Source organism: Nerophis lumbriciformis, linkage group LG21, assembly GCF_033978685.3.
Source record: "Nerophis lumbriciformis linkage group LG21, RoL_Nlum_v2.1, whole genome shotgun sequence".
NCBI classification, from domain to species: Eukaryota; Metazoa; Chordata; class Actinopteri; order Syngnathiformes; family Syngnathidae; genus Nerophis; species Nerophis lumbriciformis.
In genome coordinates, this window is record NC_084568.2 from 14048967 (window position 1) to 14075000 (window position 26034).

Genomic DNA, 26034 nt, shown 5'->3' on the forward strand with positions numbered 1-26034 from the left:
ATGTGCACCTAAGGTATCGAAATATGGTACCGTTTGAATCGGTACTCGATGGTAATGACGACATCTGGTTGCTACTAAGGGCAATAAAACAATATCAACATACGTCGTGATAGACACGTAATCTATATCAATAAAGGATGTGTTTGATAAAACGTTGGGTACCGAATAGGGTACCGGTCCGTAGTCCCATGCAGAGCACAGAGGGGTGAAAAGTAAGAACAAAGAAGGGTTTAAAGTAAGGACGTACCAAAGCTGTTGCTGTTGGGTCCAGGGGAGCGCGACACCGCCATAAAACAGGCTGTGGCGTCGAGGCAGGCTGACTCTCTGCCTCCTCGCTGGCATGTCTTTTGGATAACGTTGATGGAATGCGGCTGGAAGGCCAGAGTCACGTTGATCTGGACGATGCTTCTGGATCTACAAGCAGACGCAATGTTGGTCAGCGGGCTACTTCCTGCTTCGTAAAAGGAAGACATGATCAAAGGATGGGTGACATGGAAAATGTCGGTATCAATTCGTTTCCAGGTGAATAGAGGACCGGTTCTGCCAATACTGTGACTGATTTTGATACTTTTCACAATTTATTTCATCACGCTGGAGTGATACACAACCCTACAGCCAAGTGGCAGCAGTCTTACTTACAAACAGCTCAACATGTCCACAACAAGCTAACACAAAACATGGCGGCGTGAAAAAAGCAATTGAGAACCGTTGGCCTGTCCCAGTCCCCATGGCTGTGGCCGATTGGCATATAGTTGGCAGAGCTCCAGGCTTTATTTTAAGACGTGTAGCGAAGCCTGTTTATTTATTTTTTTTATTTTTTTTTACACAATGCTGTAGGGTTGCACAAAAAAGTTGATTTACATCCGAATCGCGATTCTTATTCAACCTGATTCTTAATCAATTTATAATTTTCAAAAATCGATGAAGAACGAAAGAAAAAAACATGATATATACACACAGTATATATACAAGATGTGTGTGTATATACAGTCGTGGTCAAACGTTTACATACACTTAATTAACGAAGGCTATCAAAAGTGCCTTATTGCAGTGAAGCTTGCCAAGGGACATGTAACCAAATATTAACATTGCTGTATGTATACTTTTGACCCAGCAGATTTGCTCATATTATGTTCTTTACAAGTGTATGTAAACTTTTGACCACAACTGTGTGTATATGTATGTGTATATATATATATATATATATATATATATATATATAGTCTAGGTTTCTGTGGTTTATCCGTTATACAGTGCTCAATACCGGGGTAGAGCGGAATATACGTTAGGTCAAAAAACACAGAGGCTATTTCATCCCTACGAGCCTGTCTCGCAGGGATTTGTTCCTGAAATCCCCTGGGAAACCTGCGAAACAGGCTTGTAGGGATGAAATAGTCTCTGTGTTTTTTTTTTTGACCTAACATATATATATATATATATATATATATATATATATATATATATATATATATATATATATATATATACATACAGGGACGTGCACATGATTATAGAGGGGCAGGGGCTCAAAGTCAGAAAAGGGCAGGAAATTTTTTTTTGGTCCTTTACACAATATGGAAATTAATGTAAAATAAAATTTGCTAATAGGAAGATAACTACTTAGCTGTGTGTCCTTTGTAGGTAAAAGTGATTGCTATTTCTTTTGTGTCAACAAATTATTGTCATAATGAGTAAATTCACATTATCATAGGCTTGGAAGACATGAAAAGCAACAAAACACTGGTTTATTATTAGGCTATTTATTGTTAAAGATAAGCACTTTAATATTGAACATTGAACAGTGCAACATGAACTTTGAAAAAAAAAATACCCAAATGGAAAAAACTTCAATGTGAAAATCTGTCCTTCTTCCCTTAACTTGATGAAAACACCATCAAGTTGTAACTTATGGTCTTTCTCATTTAATGCTCAGACTAAACAACTGAAACGCAATACAGGGCCAAAAATATGGACCAGGAGCCAGTAGAGGGCTGTAGGATGGAGGCCACCCATACCCAAATATGCTCCTCAATGTAAATTCAGGGCTTCCATGAAATGCTGTGAAATCAGTGCACAATCAGTAGCCAAACCTTCTGGGGGCCTTAAAGCAGCAACCTTCTGGGGGCCATGTCCCTGTAGATGTTGATCACATCATTGTGATTTATGACTCCGTCTTTTTCAAGGGAGAGGAGAAGGAGATCAGACAGCCTCTCTTCTGTGCATAGGCCTCTGAGTGAGTTTTTGACCAGCTTCAGTTTAGAAAAATACCTCTACTGTGGCAGTGGACACTGGAATCGTGGCATATGTTTTCATCATTTCTTCCATTATAATAATAATAATTATTATTATTATCATTATTATTATTCTTATTATTGTTATTATTATCATTATTATTATTATTTTGTTAACCCACACAGTAATAGCAAAGTCACAATAAACTTTATATCTAAACCTCTACTGTGAGAGAAATGTGATCCGCCGTAAACACAGTGCATTTTATTTTGAAAATTAACCCGGTGTTTATTTTGTATTTTGTACACTACTTCCTGTCCCGCACGATCCGCTCTGCTCTGTGCGGAATTGATGTGCCGTGCTCAATTGATGCGCCGTGCTCTGACGTCCGGCAAAAACAGAAGCTGACACATTGAATAATAGAATAATACAGCGTTTTTCTGAAATATTACCCATATTAGATGCTGAATAAGTGGACGGCGACTAGACCATAACTCACAGGTTCAAGTTGCTCCACTGTCACGTCTCGTCAGGGGCGCAGTAACTTGGCTCTCTCTCCTCTCACTTACTCACTCACTCACTCGCCCTCTCTCTCTCTCTCTCTGGCGGAAGCGGCAGGCTCATACAACCCGGTATTACAAGAAAACGTGGAGTTTTTGTACCGCTGTTTTTTTGTTTTTGTTTTTTTTTACATCCCTGACAGGAATGTATTAATGTTGTTTAAAGAAAAACAAAACACACACACAGGCAGAGGGCACTTTTTAAGACGAGGCAAAAAAGGGCAGGGGCTCAAGCACCCATAGGGCCCTATGTGTGCACGTGCCTGTATATATATATATATATATATATATATATATATGTGTGTATATATATGTATTCAAGGTTTCTGTGGTTTATCCGTTATACAGTGCTCTGTTTTTAATATTATGTGATAATGCCTTTTATACTGTATTTTGTTTGTTTTATGTACTGTATGTGATTGTATGTCTACTTGGACTATATAGTCTAGGTTTTTGTGGTTTATCCGTTATACAGTGCTCAATACCGGGGTAGAGCGGAATATACGTTAGGTCAAAAAACACAGAGGCTATATCATCCCTACAAGCCTGTTTAGCAGGTTTCCCTGCTCGTCAGGGGATGTTATAAAATGCCCTGACGAGCAGGGAAACCTGTGGAACAGGCTTGTAGGGATGATATAGCCTTAAAGCCTCTGTGTTTTTCCTGACCTAACGTATGTATATTAATATAATAATCTGAATCTATTTAAATATATATACACACACCTATAGTATATATATATATATATATATACTGTATATATATATATATACTGTATATATATATATATATATATATATATATATAATGCATATGTTCCTTCTTGACTGCACTTAAATGTAGAATATGTTTATATTATTCATATATTATATATTATATATATATATTATATATATTATATTATTTTTTATTATTATTGTCTATTGTGAACGAACTGTGGTGCTGAATTTCCCCCAGGGATCAATAAAGTACTTTCTATTCTATTCTATTCTATATATATGTATATACACACACACATAGTACATATATATGTATGTATGTTTTAGACCATCTCCATGCAACCCGAATGAGCTTTTCTAACCTGTAACCTCTTTTTTAAAATTTTTCAATAAAGTTATACTAAAAAATACATTGCGATAGTCAGTGTGAATCAACTCTATTCTGAATCGAATCGCCACCCCAGGAATGGGAACTGGATCGAATCTTTAGGTGCCCAAAGATTCACTGCCTTACAATGCCGTCAATAAAACCGTCTAACAGAACCAAATCCGTCTCACCTGAGCAGCACAGCGCTACCATGAGATCCAACCGCCAAGTCAATGAGCCCATCTCCGTCCAAGTCCAACCTTGCGCTCACGCTGCGGCCAAAATACTGCAAGGCCGGTGACACTGACATCCCTGAAATACGCTGAAGTGTAAAAAGATAGTAAAAATAAAGCTAACTCAGATGAGATTCCAAAGTTACCGTGGGATCTTTTAAGTTTAATACGACACCTGCTTGTAATTGTGGATGATATAAATGCTTTGGCCGTGGTACACGTAAACGGCGCCTCGGTGGTCGTCCTCCAAAGGTGCGCCCACCAGCAGGTCGGTGAAACCATCGTGGTTGAGGTCCGAAGCTGCGGCCATTGCGTAGCCAAACCTGGCATCTTGGGACTTTTTGTCCGACTTGAGGGTGCCGTTGGAGACGAACACCTCTTCCTGGGAAGGAAGAAAGACTATGGATACAGTTTGACGGCAACACATCGGCATCCGAGCGGATTCTTACCCCGCTGAGGGTGTAGATGTAGACTCTACCAGCCTCCTTGTTCCCTGAGCCCAGGTACATGGGGGCTGCAACCAGGAGGACGTCAGTGATGCCATCCTGGTCTACGTCCAGTCCGCACAGCTCGCTGCCATAATAGGAGCCAATCTAAGAGAGAGACATGTTATTTCACCTGCTCGCCACCAGAGGGAAGCATTGCTCAATGACTACAATGGAGGAGTCCTTAAGAGCATGATGGAGGGGCACCTGTTCGCCATTGAGGGCCTGCACTATGTTGACTTGGCCGTCATCGCTGAGTTCAAACAGGATGACTTTGCCTTTGTGTTTGAAGCGAGGAGCACCGGCGACATAAAGCCTCCGCCAATCACCCACGAGCACCGACGACACCGTGTAGCCTGCACAAACATGCGGGGGAACTCCGTAAGAACAGTACAAGGATCTCTGAACCTGTTCAAAGTAGTAGATTTCATGCTTGCAGTTATTTCTAAATCTATCGCTTTGAAAAATTTTAACAAAAATGTTAGGGTACATTAAACATATGTTTCTTATTGCAAGTTTGTCCTTAAAATAGTGAATATACAAGACAACTTGTCTTTTAGTAGTAAGTAAACAAACAAAGGCTCCTAATTTAGCTGCTGACGTATGCAGTAACATGTCATTTTCCATTCTATTATTTTGTCAAAATTATTAAGGACAAGTGGTAGAAAATGAATTATTAATCTACTTGTTCATTTACTGTTAATATCTGCTTACTTTCTCTTTTAACATGTTCTATCTACACTTCTGTTAAAATGTAATAATCACTTATTCTTCTGTTTGATGCTTTACATTAGTCTTGGATGATACCACACATTTGGGTATCAATCCGCAGAGGTGGGACCAAGTCATTGTTTTGCAAGTCACAAGTAAGTCTCAAGTCTTTGCCCTCAAGTCCGAGTCAAGTCCCGAGTCAAGACAGGCAAGCCCCGAGTCAAGTCCAAAGTCAAGACTGGAAAGTCTCAAGTCAAGTCCTAAGTCCTGCATTTTGAGTTTCGAGTCCTTTCAAGTCCTTTTAACCACAGACTAATATATTAACACAGATTGTGTATGCTTTTCAAACGCTGTATTTATTTATTAAAACAAGTGCATTTTAAATTGCAGGAAAGAAAATTGTGCTGACATTGCACTTTATAATAGCACTATTAACCAGTCATTTTAAACATTAACTCATTCCTTTACAGAACAAACACATTGAAAAATAAAGTGCAAATGTACTTATTTGTACAAAAGTGTTAACATTGAAAAAACATGACATATACGTGAACATAACAAAAAAGTTGTACTTTTTATATGTCAGGGCCCTATGCTGCATTGCATTTGCAAAAGACCAAATTAGCCAAGAGTCTGTCAGTCATTTGTGCACGATGGGGGCGTAGTATGATGCCACCATGGCTGAAAACTCGCTCCACTGGAGCACTGGAGGCAGGCACTGCCAAGACTCTCATGGCCACTCGTAACAGTGAAGGAAGAGTCTTCATGTTCAATGCCCAGAACAAAAGGGGGGAGAGAGTTTTTTTGGGTTGGTGCACTACTTGTAAGTGTATCTTGTGTTTTTTATGTTGATTTAATTAAAAAAAGAAAAAAAAAATATATATATATTTTTTGTGCGGCCCGATACCAATCGATCCACGGACCAGTAGCGGGCCGCGGCCCGGTGGTTGGGGACCACTGAGGTAAACAACCAACAGTATGTCAGAAAGCTAGCTAAAACGGTACACTTATTCATAATATAGTATACATTTTAACTGACCTTTATTTGACTATTTTTGTCTTTTTTTAGGTGGCTAAAATACGCGGTGCTGCTGACCGCCGTCTAACGTTACGTGTGATATATTGACTAACGTAACCCTGCTTAAAAAAAATCACTGTACAAAAAGTATGAATAAGGTAGTGAACTGCAACAGATTCCCGTGTTTGCAATAACGTTATAACGTTAGCAGTGAGTTTACAGCCTCACTGATTTAACTACACAGCAAATAAAAGTCACGTTACTTAGCCAATAAACGTTATCTTACATTCAAAACTTACCCTTCTTTGTGCAACTTCAAATGCCGGACGAAGTTGGAAGTTGTTGCCTCTCCATCAGTAATTTTCGAACCGCATGTGTTGCATATTGCAAACCGTTTTGTGTTGACCACCTCGTAATTTTTATACCCAAACGAAATTATTTTAGGTATCATTTTTTGTTCACTGGCGTGTGGTTTGGACATGTCTTCTTCGTTGGTTGTCCTGCAATTTGATTGGATGAATGCTGTGTGATGAAAACAAAGTAGATCTAATTTGATTGGCTGTTGTACTGACAGCACACCAGCTGACACACGCAACGCTGATAGACAAGTACACAATGAAAAATACGGAGCGCTCCCGAATAACTTTTTCATCTTTGGGTTTTGGGGAAAGTAGCAAGTCATGTCAAGTCATGTCAATTCAAAAGGCTCAAGTCCAAGTGAAGTCACAAGTCATTGATGTTAAAGTCTAAGTCGAGTTGCAAGTCTTTTTACATTTTGTCAAGTCGAGTCTAAAGTCATCAAATTCATCACTCGAGTCTGACTCGAGTCCAAGTCATGTGACTCGAGTCCACACCTCTGTCAATCCGATACCAAGTAGTTACAGGATCATACATTGGTCATATTCAAAGTCCTCATGTGTCCAGGGACATATTTCCTGAGTTTAGAAACATAATATACATTTAAAAAATTGAAAGAAGATGTTGTGATGCCAAAAAATATAGACGTAATCATAGTAGTATTGACTAGATACGCTCTTGTACTTGGTATCATTACAGTGTATGTCAGGTGTAGATCCACCAATAGCGTTTGTTTACATTTTGACGCCAGTGAGCTACAATGTGTAGTGAAGCCTGTTTAGCTATTCCTCGTCCTGCAGGGAATTGCGATTAGTTCTAAAATTGATTTTTTATGACACTCCTACTAAATACACTATATTGCCAAAAGTATTTGGCCACCCATCTAAATGATGAGAATCAGGTGTCCTAATCACTTGGCCCGGCCACAGGTGTATAAAATCAAGCACTTAGGCATAGAGACTGTTTCTACAAACATTTGTGAAAGAATGGGCCGCTCTCAGTGATTTCCAGCGTGGAACTGTCATAGGATGCCACTTGTGCAACAAATCCAGTCGTGAAATTTCCTCGCTCCTAAATATTCCAAAGTCAACTGTGGGCTTTATTATAAGACAAGTGAAGAGTTTGGGAACAACAGCAACTCAGCCACCAAGTGGTAGGCCACGTAAACTGACAGAGAAGGGTCAGCGGAGGCTGAAGCGCATAGTGCAAAGACTATGGTCCATAGAGACATGGATAACAGAGTCTGGTGTGGATAAACTTGACTGGCCTGCACAGAGTCCTGACCTGAACCCGATAGAACATTTTTGGGATGAATTAGAACGGAGACTGAGAGCCAGGCTTTCTTGACCAACATCAGTGTGTGACCTCACCAATGCGCTTTTGGAAGAATGGTGGAAAATTCCTATAAACACACTCCGCAACCTTGTGGACAGCCCTCCCAGAAGAGTTGACGCTGCAAAAGGTGGACCGACATCATATTGAACCCTATGGGTAAGGAATGGGATGGCACTTCAAGTTCATATGTGAGTCAAGGCAGGTGGCCAAATACTTTTGGCAATATAGTGTATAATATAATGATGTACTGTACGTAAACACTGTTGTTTACCCTTTAAGGGCACCGTATTACCAGCTTGTGTTCAATAATGGGGAAAACAAATCAGCATTTGTATCAAGTGTACTTAGTGGTTTAGCATATGATAAAGCTACTAATTTCAACGTGCCCTGCATCCCTTGAATTTTCAGTATGCCTCGTTGAAAGAAAGTTCCCACCCTTGATGCTGAGTAAGAGAAACAACAACAACAACAAAACAGTACCGAGGTAAGCGGCGTGATTTTTGAGCTCCAGCGGGAACTCGCTCTCGAAGGCCTCCCGGGCCGGCATGACCCTCCCGTTGATTCCCTCCTTCAGCACGCCGCCGTCCCAGTCGTAGGCGCCCACGATCCCGAACAGAATCCCATCCTGGTGCGACAGAACGGACAGATGGCACACACACATACGGGGAACATCAACGTGCACGCAGAGTGATGGCCGACTTACATCCAGTATGTGCGTGGAGAAGCCAATCTGGGACATCTCCATGTGGAAGGAGCTCTGGTTGTAGCCCAGTGTGCCTGAAGAAAGACTAGCAGTCAACCATGATGCATAGAAGAGTGGTCCACTCCGACAGCGAGCGCATCTTCCAGACTGGTACCTCGCCGGATATTACAGGTCAGTTCTCCTCATCCTCTTGTTGCTTTACACGTGTCCTCCCTTCCTTCCTCTCCATGCCAAACACCACAGGTGACAAAAGCCTCACCCCTTTTTCTTTCCTCTTCACTGGCATCAACTTTCATCTCCTGACACCTCAACTACTGCGCTTTGCACACTCCCGCATCCTTCCTTTTTCTCCATTTCCTCCATGTGTTCCATGTTGTTCTTGCTTTGATATCCACACAAAATATGGAGGAGGTTTAGAACTGCATACATATAGATAGGCAGACACATAGGCGCCGATCTACATTTCTGCCAGTGGGTGCTCGGCAGAGGTGGGTAGTAACGCGCTACATTTACTCCGTTACATGTACTTGAGTAACTTTTGGGATAAATTGTACTTCTAAGAGTAGTTTTAATGCAACATACTTTTACTTTTACTTGAGTATATTTATAGAGAAGAAACGCTACTTTTACTCCGCTACTTTTATCTACATTCAGCTCGCTACTCGCTACTAATTTTTATCGATCTGTTAATGCACGCTTTGTTTGTTTTGGTCTGTCAGACAGACCTTCTTAGTGCCTGCGTTTCAACAAATACAGTCACTGGTGACGTTCACTCCGTTCCACCAATCAGATGCAGTCACTGGTGACGTTGGACCAATCAAACAGAGCCAGGGGTCACATGACCTGACTTAAACAAGTTGAAAAACTTATTGGGGTGTTACCATTTAGTGGTCAATTGTACGGAATATGTACTGTACTGTGCAATCCACTAATACAAGTTCCAATCAATCAATCAAAAGTGTGAAGGAAAAAAGACAATTTTTTATTTCAACCGTAAACCCCGTCAAAAGCCTAAAGACTGACTGCACAGTTCCTGTCTTCACAATAAAAGTGCCGCTCCATCGCGCCTGCGCTTTCAAAATAAGAGTCTCCGAAAGCCTGCGCAAACAAGCTAGCAAGCTACGGAGTTTGCCGCCAATGTATTTCTTGTAAAGTGTATAAAAACGAATATGGAAGCTGGACATATAAGATGCCAAAAACCAACCACTTTCATGTGGTATTGGACAGAAAGGAGGAACTTTTTTTCTCCTCCATTTGAAAACGTGGACGCTATCAGCACTACTGTCTGATTACAATCAATGCAAGTCATCAGAATCAGGTAATACACCAACTTATATTCTTGTCTTCATGAAAGAAAGGAATCTATATGTGTTAAACATGCATGTATATTCATTAAAACACTATTAACATGTAAACAAAAATGGCAAAAAATATATATATAAATTATATATTGTATATATCAATGTATGTGTGTGTATGTTACTCATCAGTTACTCAGTACTTGAGTAGTTTTTTTACAACATACTTTTGACTTTTACTCAAGTAAATATTTGGGTGACTACTCCTTACTTTTACTTGAGTAATAAATCTCTAAAGTAACAGTACTCTTACTTGAGTACAATTTCTGGCTAATCTACCCACCTCTGGTGCTCGGTGTGTGTGTATTAGTGTTGTCCCGATACCAATGTTTTGGTACCGGTACCAAAAATGTTTCGGTACTTTTCTAAATAAAAGGCACCACAAAAAAATTCATTATTGGCTTTATTTTAACAAAAAATCTTAAGGTACATTAAACATATGTTTCTTATTGCAGGTTTGTCCTTAAATAAAATAGTGAACATACAAGACAACTTGTCTTTTAGTAGTAAGTAAACAAACAAAGGCTCCTAATTTATGCAGTAACATATTGTGCCATTTCTCATTCTATTATTTTGTCAACATTATAAAGGACAAGAGGTAGAAAATGAATTGTTAATCTACTTGTTCATTTACTGTTAATATCTGCTTACTTTCTCTTTCAACATGTTCTATTTACACTTCTGTTAAAATGTAATAATCACTTATTCTTCTGTTATTTGATACTTTTCATTAGTTTTGGATGATACCACAAATTTGGGTAGTTACCAAGTAGTTACAGGATCATACATTGGTCATATTCAAAGTCCTCATGTGTCCTGGGACATATTTCCTGAGTTTATAAACATAATATACATTAAAAAAAAAAACGAAAGAAGATTTTGCGATGTTAAAAAATATCGATGTAATCATAGTAGTATCGACTAGATACGCTATTGTACATGGTATCATCACAGTGGATGTTAGGTGTACATCCACCAATGGCGTTTGTTTACATTGTAGCGTCCCGGAAAAGTTGGAGCTGCAGGGAATTCTGGAAATTAGTTCTGTAGTGTTTATGTTGCTTTGCGGTGCAAATATTCTTCCAAAATGTGAAGTGAAGTGAACTGTATTATATTTATATAGCGGTTTTCTCAAGTGACTCAAAGCGCTTTACATAGTGAAACCCAATATCTAAGTTACATTTAAACCAGTGTGGGTGGCACTGGGAGCAGGTGGGTAAAGTGTCTTGCCCAAGTACACAACGGCAGCGACTAGGATGGCGGAAGCGGGGATCGAACCTGCAACCCAGTTGCTGGCACGGCCGCTCTACCAACCGAGCTATATCAAATATATATGTTTGTCGTTGTTGTTTAGTATGGTTTCACTATATGGCACATATTTATGACAGTGTTGGCGTTGTTCATACGGCCACCCTTAGTGTGACATGTATGGCTGTTTACTAAGTATGCTCTTCATTCACTTGTGTGCAGTGTGTTCAAATTCAAGATGATTGTGTTAATAGGTCAATCAATCAATTATAGTCTATATTTACCAGAGACTGCTTTTATAGTCTTTGGTATGACTCATTCAGGGTTTGAACTCACGATCTTCCAGTCTTAGGACAGACTCTCAAACCATAATGCCACTGAGCAGGTCATTTATACATTTCAATAGTATAATTTTTAAAGTGCTAAATCTCAACGTGTATGCTAATTTTGCATTTTGGTGCCCAAAATGCAGTTATCTGGTGAATTTACATCATGCGTGTAAAATACTAACATTAGCATGTTAGCACCTTGCAAACATGGGCGTTGGGCAATGTACTTCGATAATTGGCTTTCGTAGTATTTCTGTCACGGCCCTGACGCGCACCAGTGCGCGTTCATCTGGGAGCCGCGCTGAGCGCACCTGCGCGCGCGTCACTCAAACTGCTGCAGGCAGCTGCGTTTCTTCAATCAACACACCGGCAACTGATGAGAGGGACGACTACTTAAACAACCGCCACCAGAGATCCTTTGCCAGAACGTAGCAATCTGTACATCGTACCGTAAGCTCGTCTCCAGCTTCCTAGTGCCTTTTTGATCCTGATCTCTGTGCCTTTTTTCCCTGCGTTAATTGTCGTGTCTTCCTCATCCCGCAGCTTCCTGTGTGCGTCCCCGAGTCACGCTGTGTGTCGTGTGCTCCTGGATCTTCCCTGTCATCCTCTTGCTTCCTGGCTCTCGACTCATCGCTCGCCCCCCCCCCTACTGCTTGCTTTGCCAACCTGCTGTCAAGGCTGGACACCATTGATCCAATACCCCCCCCTCCACCTGCGCTGAATACGGGTGCCTCAGCGGCTGCCACATGGGACACCTCCCTCACCAGGGAACCCAAGATTGCCACCCCCAAGACATTTGAGGGAGATTTTGAACTCTGCCGGGGATTTTTGGTCCAGTGCGAGCTCATATTTCAGCACCAGCCTTCTCGCTACTCATCTGATGGGGCAAAAATTGCCTTCCTGTTCTCCCTCCTGTCAGGCAGAGCGCTGCGATGGGCCACAGCGGCAATCGACCAGAGCAACGGACTCGGTACTGACTACTCAGCCTTCCGCGCCGAGTTCCGCGCTGTTTTTGACCACCCAGTGGACAGGGGGGATGCCGCCTCCCACCTCCACTCCATTCAGCAGGGCTCCCGCTCCGTTGCTGATTACACCCTGGAGTTTCGCACCCTCACAGCTGACAGCGGGTGGGGGGACAAGGCACTCCAGAGCGCGTACCGACGCGGGCTCAGTGACTCAGTGAAGGACGGACTTCTTCGGGACCGACCAACGTCCTACCGGGCCTTAATTGACCTCGCTCTCCAGATGGACCAAAGACTAATCGAGCGAGCGGCAGAGCGAGCACACAGCAGGTCAAGCCCAAGTGCTCGCACCAGAACGCCCGCTGTCATGTGGCCACCACTATCGGCCCCTGAGACCACCGGCACGGATGATCCCATGCAGCTAGGCAGATCCCGCCTGGCAGCCGAAGAACGAGAGAGACGCTTCCGGCAACGCCTCTGTCTCTACTGCGGGGTGGCAGGTCATGAGATCAGGAACTGCCCGATACGGCCAAAAGACAAGGCTCACTAGTCAGGGGAATCCTGGTGAGCCATACGTCCGTTCCCCACAAGTTGAAGAATCCAGGCATCCTTTTCCCAGCGACTTTATCATGGAACTCCAAGAACTTAACCATCGGGGCCTACTTGGATTCTGGAGCGGACGACAGTCTTATGGATCGGGAGTTCGCACAACAGGCTGGTATACAGCTTCTACCCCTTGAGACCCCCCTACCGGCTCAAGCCCTGGACGGACACCCCCTCGGTCCCATAACCCACCGGACGGAACCCCTCTCACTTACCCTCTCAGGGAACCACACTGAAACTATTAGTCTCTGGGTTCTGGATGCCCCCATTGCCCCCCTAGTCCTTGGTCGCTCTTGGCTCTGCAAGCACGATCCCCACATTGCCTGGTCTACAGGCAAAATCCTGGCCTGGAGCGCTACATGCCACGCTAACTGCCTCGGATCCGCAGTTCCTCCGAGTGGCAGCCCCAAGGCCACCTTACCCCCCACAGACCTCTCTAATGTGTCCCCCGTCTATCACGACCTTGCCGCGGTCTTCAACAAGGAACAGGCACTCTCCCTTCCCCCGCATCGACCATATGATTGCTCCATAGACCTAGTTCCCAATGCTGTCCTCCCTTCTAGCTGCCTATACAATCTGTCCCTGCCCGAAAAGAAGGCCATGCAGGACTACATTTCGGACTCTCTCGCCTCCGGCATCATTACTCCCTCTAAGTCCCCGGTGGCAGCAGGATTCTTCTTTGTGGGCAAGAAGGACGGATCTCTACGCCCCTGTATTGACTATCGGCAACTAAATAACATCACAATCAAGAACAGATACCCCCTCCCCCTCCTGAGCTCTTCCTTCGAGCCACTCGCACCCGCCACAGTTTTTAGTAAATTGGATCTCCGCAACGCGTACCACCTGGTACGCATCAGGAAGGGGGACGAATGGAAAACCGCCTTCAATACGCACCTGGGCCACTTCGAATACAGGGTAATGCCCTTCGGCCTGACGAACGCCCCGGCGGTTTTCCAGGCTCTGGTCAACGACGTATTGCGGGACATGTTGGACCAGTTTGTGGTGGTGTACCTTGATGACATTCTTATTTTTTCTAAAACCCTACAGGAACACCAACAGCATGTCCGACTGGTCCTGCAGCGTCTACTGGAGAACCGCCTGTTCGTCAAGGCCGAAAAATGTGAGTTCCACAATTCTGCAATTAACTTTCTGGGTCATATTATACAAAAGGGACACATCAAGGCAGACCCCAAAAAGGTCGAGGCAGTAATGGAGTGGCCACAGCCCTCCACACGGACGGAGTTGAGACGCTTTCTGGGCTTCGCAGGATTCTACCGCCGCTTCATAAAGGATTTCAGTAAGGTGGCCGCCCCTCTCCATAACCTCACTTCCACCCTCATCCCATTTCAATGGACCAAGGAAGCCAATGTCGCCTTCCAGGGGCTGAAGAGGAGCTTCACCTCCGCACCTGTGCTCGTCCACCCCGATCCTGATTGTCCATTTATCGTCGAGGTGGACGCATCAGATTCGGGTATCGGGGCGGTACTCTCCTAGCGTGCCCGAGAGAATAATGTCTTGCATCCATGTGCATTTTTTTCCAGAAGACTCACACCATCGGAGCGCAACTACGACGCAGGTAATCGGGAACTGCTGGCAGTTCACGACGCCTTAACTGAGTGGAGACACTGGCTGGAGGGGGCAAAACATCCGTTCCTGGTACTCACCGATCATCGCAACCTCATCCATATTCGCTCTGCCAAGAGACTTAATGACCGTCAGGCACGATGGGCACAATTTTTCAGTAGATTTGACTACACGCTCTCATTCAGACCAGGCTCCCGCAATACAAAGGCTGATGCCCTCTCCAGACAGTTCTCTGTGGAGACCATCAGCACACACTCAGCGGAACCCATTCTCCCCCCTGCCCGGGTGGTGGGGATGGTCACCTGGGAGATCGAGGCACTGGTAAAAGCGGCACTCCTCGTGAACCCAGGACCTGGTGGTGGACCCCCCGACAGACTGTTTGTTCCACCTGACCTTCGATCCAAGGTACTGGACTGGGGTCACTCCAGTATTTTCGCTTGCCATCCGGGGGTCCACCGCTCACTATCCTTTATCCGGCGCTCATTCTGGTGGCCATCTATGGAGACCGACACCAGAGAGTTCATTGCCGCTTGTTCCACGTGCGCCCGCAACAAGGCTTCCCACAGCCCTCCGGCGGGACTCTTACGCCCCCTACCTATTCCTGGTCGACCCTGGTCTCACATTGCTCTGGATTTTGTGACCGGATTCCCCGCCTCCCAAGGTAATACCACTATCCTAACCATAATTGATAGATTCTCCAAGGCTGCACATTTTGTCCCCCTCCCCCAGCTTCCCTCCGCAGCTGAGACTGCCGATTTACTCATCAGACATGTGGTCAGACTGCACGGCATCCCCCAGGACATCCTCTCTGACCGTGGCCCCCAGTTCACCTCCCGTGTGTGGCAGTCATTCTGCAAGGGAATTGGGGCAACAGTCAGCCTTACCTCTGGATATCACCCACAGAGTAACGGACAAGCAGAGAGAGCCAACCAGGGGTTAGAGACAATGCTCCGCTGCGTCTCCGCCCGCCAACCCTCTCACTGGAGCAAATACATACCCTGGGTGGAGTATGCCTTTAACTCCATGACCAGTTCCGCCACAGGTATGTCCCCTTTCGAGTGCTCTCTAGGCTACCAACCACCCATGTTTTTACAGCAAGAGGTTGAGGCAGCGGTACCCTCCACCCGGGCCCACCTTAAACGTTGCCAGACCATTTGGAAGACTGCTCGGGCTGCCTTAGTGAAGACATCAGACAGGATGCGCCGCAACGCCGACCGGCACCGCATCCCGGCACCCTCCTATCAGCCCGGGCAGCAGGTGATGTTACGGGCCAAGGACCTCCACCTCAAGGTACAGTCCTCTAAATTGGCACCCCGCTACGTGCGACCTTTCCCCTTCAACGCCATTGTCAACCCTGCTGCCGTTCGTCTCTCTCTCCCATCTTCCATGAAGATCCACCCAAGTTTTCACGTGTCCCAAATCAAGCCTGTGTCTATCAGCCCTCTCTCACCCCCCACCCTTGTCCCCCCTCCTCCCAGGGTCCTCAAGAGCGGTGATCGGGTTTGGACTGTTAAGGAGATCCTCAGGGTTCGTCGGCAGGGTAGAGGGTTGGTCTACCTGGTCGACTGGGAAGGCTATGGACCGGAGGACCGATCCTGGGTGCCGGCCTCCTACTTCGCGGACCCCTCTCTTATAGAAGATTTTTACCAAGCCAACCCGGATGCACCCCGTAGCTCGTCTGGAGTCTCGCATAAGGTGGGGGGTACTGTCACGGCCCTGACGCGCACCAGTGCGCGTTCATCTGGGAGCCGCGCTGAGCGCACCTGCGCGCGCGTCACTCAAACTGCTGCAGGCAGCTGCGTTTCTTCAATCAACACACCGGCAACTGATGAGAGGGACGACTACTTAAACAACCGCCACCAGAGATCCTTTGCCAGAACGTAGCAATCTGTACATCGTACCGTATATATATATATATATATATATATATATATATATATATATATATATTGATATATATAATATAATATAATGTAATGTATAATATCATATAATATATTGGATAATATATTGTATGAATTATACATATATATTATTATTATTGTTATATAGATATATATTTATATAGAGATATATATATAATTCCCTTTTGAATAAATACGCCCCAGGCTAAACGCTCTCCCTGTCTCAGTGCCGTCTCCTTCTACCCGGTATCATCACAATTTCAGTGTGTCACTCAGGTATTTTGTACCTTCAAGAGAGAAGATGCGGTCTCCGAGAGCGTCCACAATGTCGTTGAGTGCAGCCTCATCCGTCACGTTAAAAAAGTATTTGTCGTCAGGGTCGCTGGCGATGTACTTGATCTCATTGATGAAGGTCTCAGGGTCCTGCTGCCTGCGGATGTAGTGGCCCAGAACCTGAAGATAGCAGTAAAAAAACAGGTAGCATTTAACGTCAATGTTGGCATTTATCAGAAACAAAAAGTTCTACCATAGAGTAGTAGAGTTGCCCAAAGTACGGATACTTTGAAACCAAGTCAATACCAATACACCAAAATAAAAACCCATCGATACCAGCTTTTTTTTTTTTTTTTTAGTAATGTACACTTTTTTTCTTGGCATGTGAGCTCTGAGTCCGCGCCAAAGAAAAACACCTAATGTCTTCATAAATCCAGGTCACAGCATGATAGCTCGGTGGCAGGGCCACGGGGTTGGATGAGATCCGGCCGGAGTTCCTTAAGGCTCTGGATGTTGTGGGGCTGTGTTGGTTGACAAGACTCTGCAGCATTGCGCAGACATCGGGGGTTCCCTCTAGATTGGCAGACCGGGGTAGTAGTTCCTCTCTTTAAGAAGGGGAACCGGAGGGTGTGTTCCAACTATCGTGGGATCACACTCCTCAGCCTTCCCGGTAAGGTCTATTCAGGTGTACTGGAGAGGAGGCTACGACGGATAGTCGAACCTCAGATTCACTAGGAGCAGTGTGGTTTACGTCCTGGTCGTGGAACTGTAGACCAGCTCTCTACTCTATACTCTCGGCAGGGTCCTTGACCAGTCTACATGTGCTTTGTGGACTTGGAGAAGGCATTCGACCGTGTCCTTCGGGAAGTCCTGTGGGGGGTGCTCAGAGAGTATGGGGTATAGGACCGTCTGATTGTCGCGGCCCCTGTACGATTGGTGTCAGAGCCTGGTCCGCATTGCCGGCAGTAAGTCGGACCTGTTTCCAGTGAGGGTTGGACTCCGGCAGGGCTGCTCTTTGACCCCAATTCTGTTCATAACTTTTATGGCGCAGTCAGGGCGTTAAGGAGATCCGGTTTGGTGGCTGGAGGATTAGGTCTGATGACTTCATCTGGCCGGGATCTTCAACTCTCACAGGATCAGTTCGAAGCCGAGTGTGAAGCAACTGGGATGAGAATCAGCCCCTTCAAGTACGAGTCCATGGTTATCGCCCGGTAAAGGGTGGAGTGCGACCTACGGGCTGGGGAGGACATCCTGCCCAAAGTGGAGGAGTTCAAGTACCTCGGAGTCTTGTTCACGAATGAGGGAAGAGTGGATCATGAGATCGACAGGCGGACAGACCGGTGTGGCGTCTGCAGTGATGCGGACCCTGTATCAAACCATCTTGGTGAAGAAGGAGCTGAGCCGGAAGGCAAAGTTCTCAATTTACTGGTCGATCTACGCTCCCATCCTCACCTATGGTCATGAGCTTTGGGTTATGGCCGAAAGGACAAGATCACGGGTACAAGCGGCCGAAATTAGTTTCCTCCATCGGGCGGTGGTGCTCTTCCTTAGAGATAGGGTGAGAAGTTATGTCATTCAGGAGGAGCTCAAAGTAAAGCCGCTGCTCCTCCACGTCGAGAGGAGCCAGATGAGGTGGTTCGGGCATCTGGTCAGAATGCCTCTTGGACGCCTCCCTGGGGAGGTGTTTAGGATGCGTTCAACCGGTAGGAGACCACGGGGAAGCCCAGGACACGGGAGAAAGACTGTCTCCCAGCTGGTCTGGGAACGCCTCGGGTTCTCCCGGAAGAGCTGGACGGAGGGGGAGAGGGAAGTCTGGGCTTCTCCTCTTAGGCTGCTGCCCTTGCGACCCGACCTCGGATAAGTGGAAGAAGATGGATGGATGTTACACGATACCTGCTTTGCCAGAGAATAAAAGACGTAGCATATGGGATCTTTGGTGGTAATTAGCGATGTACGCATTAAAAGTAAAGGAGAAGAGTGTGTCTTCCGTCATGCATTTGTTCAGGAATCAAATGCAAACAGTCATGAATATGCAAAGTATTCATTGTGTGAGTAAGAGCGGCGATCCGCCTCCACAAGCCCGACAGTGAGTGTTCAAACCGTGCAATGCGTGCAAAAACTTACATCACTTCTGTAGGTCTATAAGACACAGCTTAGATACATTGTTTTTAGAATGTAAAATAGGTGACTTTTGGTGTTATATATGATCATATTTATAAGCACAGTATTGTTTGTTTTGATATACTGGGAGGCTATAGACCACTGGTGTTCTTTTTCTTAGGGCAGCTGATACTGATATACCTCTTGGCAGCTGATACTGATATTTAGATTAGTTAAGTTTGAAATAGATTTCAATAGGGGTGCAAAAAAATCCGAATCTGATTTTTACTCATCCCGATTCTAAATAGATGTATAATTTAAAAAAAATTGTTTAAAGAAAAAATTATAATAATTTTAAAAAAAATTTAAAAATAAAAAATTATTAAAAATAATAGGTTTTAAGGCAATCTCCATGCAACCACGAGGAGCTTTTCTAACTTGTGAGCTGTTTTGAAAAAGTTTCATTGTAAATATTATACCAGATAATACGTTGTGAAAATTGGTTTTAATCGAGAATCGTGTTGAATAGAGAGTCGATTCTGAATCGAATCGTCACCCCAGGAATCAAAATAGGATTGAATCTTGAGGTGCCCAAAGATTCATAACCCTAGTTTTCAATAAGGATGGGTATCATTCCCATTTGAACCGATATAGTACCAATTCCTGGTACTTGGTTACTTTTGTGTGTGTTAATAAATATATATATTTTTTTATAGTAAGATTTATTTTTCATAAAGAAATGAGCCGATAACTGTAGTCGTTGTTCAATCTTCTTTTATCATCACATTTCTGAGTCTCAATTAGAGTCCAAAATGTTAGTTGGCAGTCGCGTATAGTTTGTTTGTTAACTAGTCAGTTCAGTCTTTGCCGTCTGGTCTTTTGTTGCGCCCTAAGAAATGTTAATACTGTAAGTATTGCACTTGTTATGTACCAGCTGTTTGACTGTAACATGCATCGTAGTTTTCATTAACACATTCGGAGGTGTTCAAATCGCCGTGTAAAATCGTTAAAGCTAATCAGTAGCATGTCAATAGCAAAGCCAATGTATATTAGCATCAAGCTAGCACATTTTTGGAAAAGTGGAGCCTTAATTAACTTGCGTTGGAGTGCTTTTTGAGTAAATTTCTTTGTTGGCATTGAAAATTGCAACATTACTTTGAGGTAGTTTGGCTGAGGCCGCTCTCAGTGCTGCTGGAGTATTTGCCAAAGTGCAACCGGAGGTGATGTCAGGTGCATGGTTGGATTTAATGTGAATCGGTACCTGGTTGGACCAGCGGATTTTGGTTGGTGCCAAAAAAGTACCGGATTCGCTACCCATCCGTAGTTTTCAAAACTTTTATGGTATCGAATAGGTATCAAAAATGGTGGAAAGTCACAGGTATTGGTATCACTACTAAAACTACTGGTATGATGACAAAGTGTCGAGTCCAGCAATAAAACGAGAGAAAAGGGAAGCCTCCAGAGATGTGGAAATGTGGAGGCAGAGACTAAAAAGTGCGCTCAGAACGTGATCCAACTCCGTTGGCCTGAATAGGAGCGTTCCATAGGAGAAACCACAAGCAAAACAGAGGAACTGTTGTGTTTTCAAAGGGAGGATGAAAGGTGTCGTGTGTAACGGTGAGACATCCTATACTTAGACAGATGTGCATGAACATGCTCATGTTTATGTATGCAAAGACTACATACTAAGCACTTCATTTGTGGTACTTGCTGTTTTACTTTCACAGTGCTTCCCTTTTTCTACATTTTGTTTTATTACAGCCTTATTCCAATATCCAATAAAATTAATTTTTGTCCTCAAAAGTCTACAAAGAATACCCCATCATGACAATGCAAAAAGGTATTTTTTTTTATTGTTTTTGCTAATGTATTGCAAATTTAAAAAAAACACATGTACATAAGTATTCACAGCTTTTGCTCAATACTTTGTTGATGCACCTTAAAATGAAACATGAGCAAACTTAGAACATTACAAAAACTGTTTTAAGCCCACACTGAAAACACTGTACTTAACAAATGTATTAGACCACCACCCTTTCCTAAATTAACAGCATAGCTAATCACAAAAACCAAAATACATTTTTATTTATTAAATAATTATTACAGCAGTATGAAGTTATATATATATATATATATATACATATATATATATATACATACATACATATATATATATATATATATATATATATATATATATATATATGTATGTATGTATGTATGTATATATATATATATATATATATATATATATATGTGTGTGTATATATATGCATATGTATATATGTATGTGTATATATATATATATGTATATATATATATATGTGTGTATATGTGTATATATATATGTATATGTATGTATATATATATATATATATGTATGTATGTATGTGTGTGTGTGTGTGTGTGTGTGTGTATATAATAAAATACTCGTTCTCCACGGGTCGCCACCTTGTCGTGGTGGAGAGCCTTGTGTGTTCCAATGAACCTAAGAGCGATGCCGTCGGGAGCCTCGGCTCCTGGTAGGTTCAACCATGGCGGTAAGGTCGAGGGGGAGGTTCCAGACGAAGCGCGATCCAAAAAACCTCAACGGCGGAACTGGCGGAGGATGACGCGTCCCCCCCCGGCAGTAAAGGCGGATGAAGGTTAAGGGTGCCTCACTGCCTACTGGGTGCACCGTGTGTGTTTGGCTACGGGAGTAAACCCCTAACGACAAATCTGTTGTGAAGACCCGCATCAGGCAGCCATCAACAGACCGGTGTGCTGGCAGTCTTCTGCAACTCCTTCCTGCAGAAGGTCGTCATGAGCTCCTCATGCCACTGGAAGACGTAGGGGGGAGCCAAGGTAGTGAGGGTAGTGACTGCGCACCACTTCCTTCACTCTAATCTACTCCTTGCGCAGGCCTGCTCCAAACACCCCCACCCCCTTTCCCACCCCATCCCCTCCCCTCCAAGTCCTGCGGCGATGGAGAAGGGTGGCAGATACAGGTCAGGATGTGACTGGGAGTATCTAGCCCAACTCTGCACGCAGGCGGCGTGGGATAGACGGTCGCTGAGGTACGGGACGGAACAGCGTGTCTCTTCGGCAGCTCCCCACGTGACTGAGCAGCCCCACCCTGCTCACCCTGAGATGGGAAGGGCCTAGAAAATGTGGCCTAAAAATGGTCTGTTCCTCCACTCCCGGGCAGCCTACCGCAGCTGCCGGGTCATCCCCCCATGCGGTCGAAAACACAAGAATAAAACCCGACTGACACTCACACTAGCGACTTGGAACGTCCGTACGCTTTTGGATGTGCGTGATGATTCATCTCGTCCCCGCAGAAGAACAGCGTTGGTGGCGCAAGAACTGAAGAGGTATAACATCGACATTGCGGCCCTCAGCGAGACCCGCTTCCATGGGGAGGACTCCATAGCCGAGGTGGGAGAAGGATACACTTTCTTCTGGAAAGGGCTTCCGGAAGGCTCCCGCCGCCTCCATGGTGTAGGCTTCGCTGTGCGGACCTCCCTACTTCAGAAGCTTCCCGAATCTCCAGTTGGCATTAGCGAAAGGTTGATGACCTGGAGGATTCCCCTCACCAATAACCGTTACTGCACCCTCATCAGCGCCTATGCCCCAACACTGATTGCCAACCCTCAATGTAAGGAAGAGTTCTATGCCTCCCTGCACTCCGCCATCAGCAAAACACCACTCACTGACAAGCTCATCCTTCTAGGGGATTTTAACGCAAGAGTGGGCTCGGACAGTGTACTGTGGAGGGAAGTGATGGGTCGGCACGGTGTTGGCAAGCTCAACAACAATGGTCTCCGTCTTCTCACTCTATGTTCTGAGCATCAACTGGTCATCACAAACACCTTGTTCCAACTGAAGAACAAGTACAAAACATCCTGGCAACACCCTCGCTCTAAACACTGGCATCTCCTAGATTACATCATCACCCGCCAAGCGGACAGGAAGGAGGTGCGCATCACTAGGGCCATGCGTGGAGCTGACTGTTGGACTGACCACCGCCTGATCAGAACAAAGATTGACTTGGAAATACGTCCTCAACAGAGAAAAACACCACCTTCCAAGAGGCTCAACTGCGATGCACTGAAGTCCATGCACTCCGTCAACCAGCTCAGGAAAAAGGTAGCAGATCAGCTGTTCAAGATTCCTGAAGTGCCACCAGATCTGGACACTGGACCTACCTGGAGCACCCTACGCACTGCCCTCCACCAGGCGGCCGTGGAGTCTATAGGGTACACCAGAAGGCGACATCAAGACTGGTTTGACAATAGTGCGCCAGGAATCTATGACCTGCTTCAGGCAAAACACAAGGCCCTTGCAGCTCACATATCAAACCCTCAATCCACCGTCCTAAAGGCTCAGCTCATCCGCCTCAGAAGTGAAACCCAGCGCACCCTCAGAGCCATGGAGAATGACTGGTGGACCCAGAAGGCCCGCGAAATACAACATCACGCAGACACCAACAACTCTCACGCCTTCTACGACTCCATCAAGTCCATCTATGGCCCACAGAGGAAGAACATCACCCCAGTTAGATCAGCTGACGGCACCACTCTCTACAAGGACAAACAACAGATCCTGGACAGATGGGCTGAGCACTTCAGGGTACTGCTGAACACAACGAACCCTGTACAGACAGACATACTCTCTGACTTCCCATGCCTGCCCCCTGTAGACTCGCTGGACTCCTCTCCCAGCTTCTCAGAGGTACTCAAGGCCATCAAGGGTCTAAAAAACAACAAGAGCCCAGGCCTTGACGAGATCCCGGGAGAAATCTTGAAGCACGGTGGATATCTCCTGCACCGCAGAATGCACCAGCTGATCACTGCCATCTGGTCGTCTGAAGTCATCCCGCAAGATTGGAAGGATGCTAACATCATAACAATCTATAAGCGCAAAGGCGACAAAGCAGACTGCGGCAACAGCAGAGGTATCTCCCTACTATCCTCAGCTGGGAAGGTGCTAGCAAGGATCATGTTACATCGAGTAGCAACTCATGTAACCGAAAACATCCTGCCCGAATCTCAATGCGGCTTTAGACGTGATCGGAGCACCGCAGACATGATCTTTGTTGCCAGACAGGTACAGGAAAAATGCAGAGAACACCGCAAAGACCTGTACATGGCATTCATTGACCTGTCCAAGGCCTTCGACACAGTAAACCGGGACTTGTTGTGGGAAGTACTTGGAAAACTAGGTGTACCAGCAAAGTTCTGCAACCTACTGCGACAGCTACATGATGGCATGCAGGCCTGTGTGAGCAACGGCGGCCAACAATCCCCATTTTTCAGTGTGGATGTGGGGGTCAAGCAAGGGTGTCCTTGCCCCAACCATATTCAACATGTTCATTTCCACTGTCACCCTCCTGTCCCATAAACACCTGGACCCCACAGATGGGATTCAGATACAATACCGGCTGGATGGTAACCTTTTTAACATCCGTCGCCTCCAAGCCACCACTAAACTCACCACCCAGCATATTCTGGAACTACAGTATGCAGATGACTGCGCTGTACTTGCACACTCACCAGAGTCTCTCCAGCGTGCACTGAATGTGGTAGCCTCCATCTACAGTGCCATTGGTCTTCAGATAAACACCAAGAAAACACAAATACTCGTGCAGGAGTTTACTCCCCAGCCAAATACGCCGATCTTCACCCTTGATGGGCACCCATTAGCCACCGTCCCCCACTTTACCTACCTCGGTAGCACCCTGTCGCCATCCTGCACCATTGACGATGACGTCCAGGCCCGTATTGGTCTGGCCTCTGCTGCCTTTGGAAGGCTACGGTCCAGGGTTTTCCTAAATAGGAATCTAACCATCTCCACCAAGACAGCCGTGTATAAGGCAGTCTGCCTCTCCACGCTGCTCTATAGTTCTGAAACCTGGACACCCTACCAGAGGCACATCCAGAGTCTCGAGGCCTTCCACATCCGCTGCCTCCAAAGGATCCTAGGTCTGACCTGGGAAGACAGGGTGCTCTACACTGAAATTTATGACCGGACCAACACACCCAGCATCACAGCACTCCTTGGCCAAAAACACCTAAGATGGGTTGGACATGTGATCCGTATGCCAGCCCACCGCCTACCCCGTCAGATATTGTATGGCCAGCTTTCAGTCGGTCAAAGGTCTGCCGGGGGCCAGAAAAAACGGTACAAGGACCACATTAAAACTCTCCTGAAAAAGTGTGACATCAAACCACCAGCACTGGAGTCCCTGGCTGCTGACCGCCAGACCTGGAGCTCTACCTGCCACCAGGGAATCACTCATCTTCAGGAGAAGTTCACAGAGCGGAGAGCACAGCGGCGTGCACAAAGACACCAACGTGCCACAGCACCAGCGACCATCACTGCTGCCTTCCCCTGCCCCTCCTGTGACAAAGTCTGTGGATCACGCATAGGCCTGAGCAGCCACCTGGCTATGCACAGGCGAAAGGCACAACAATAACCAATCCAATACTTCGTTTGGAGCAACGTCATCATCGACATCGATGGACTGCCATAAGCATAATAATAATAATAATACATTTTACTTATAAGGCGCCTTTCTGGGCATTCAAGGACATCGTACAAAATCAAAACAATAAAATCAAATTGGATAAAAACAACAACAACAAAGATAGAGAAGATAAGACGGTTACAATGAATAAGCAGTCAGGAATAGGTGTGTTTTAAGTCTTGATTTGAAGAGGGATATTGAGTCTAAGTTACAAAGGTCTGGTTGTAAAGAGTTCCAAAGATGTGGGGCAGAGCGGCTGAAAGCTCGGGCACCCATGGTGGACAGTTTAAATAAGGGGAAAGTGAGATGGATGGATGAAGAAGATCTTAGGGAACGTGAGGGCGTGGCGACATGGAGCAGGTCAGAGAGATATGACAGAGAGAGGTTATGGATGGCTTTGAAAGTGAGGAGAATTATTTTAAAGTGGATACGATGTTTGATGGGTAG

At 45.1% G+C, this 26034-nt stretch overlaps 2 protein-coding genes across 4 annotated transcripts in view; one reads left to right on the forward strand and one right to left on the reverse strand.

Moving 5' to 3' along the window:
• The window catches only part of polr3c (polymerase (RNA) III (DNA directed) polypeptide C), a 72388-nt gene extending 63678 nt beyond the window's left edge, over positions 1–8710 (forward strand). Inside the window, exons 14-15 of the transcript XR_009817600.2 lie at positions 8424–8499; positions 8590–8710. The gene's annotated coding sequence lies outside the window, so the exon portion shown is untranslated. The remainder of the gene's footprint in view (positions 1–8423; positions 8500–8589) is intronic.
• itga10 (integrin, alpha 10) overlaps positions 1–26034 on the reverse strand; it is a 104222-nt gene that overhangs the window by 14897 nt on the left and 63291 nt on the right. For all 3 annotated transcript variants that reach the window (XM_061982913.1, XM_061982915.1, XM_061982914.1), the window contains exons 9-16: positions 16994–17159; positions 8719–8792; positions 8496–8640; positions 4802–4950; positions 4559–4702; positions 4285–4491; positions 4068–4198; positions 248–414 (exon numbers count right to left, since the gene is read on the reverse strand). In XM_061982913.1, coding sequence (XP_061838897.1) covers positions 248–414; positions 4068–4198; positions 4285–4491; positions 4559–4702; positions 4802–4950; positions 8496–8640; positions 8719–8792; positions 16994–17159 — 1183 coding nt within the window. The remainder of the gene's footprint in view (positions 1–247; positions 415–4067; positions 4199–4284; positions 4492–4558; positions 4703–4801; positions 4951–8495; positions 8641–8718; positions 8793–16993; positions 17160–26034) is intronic.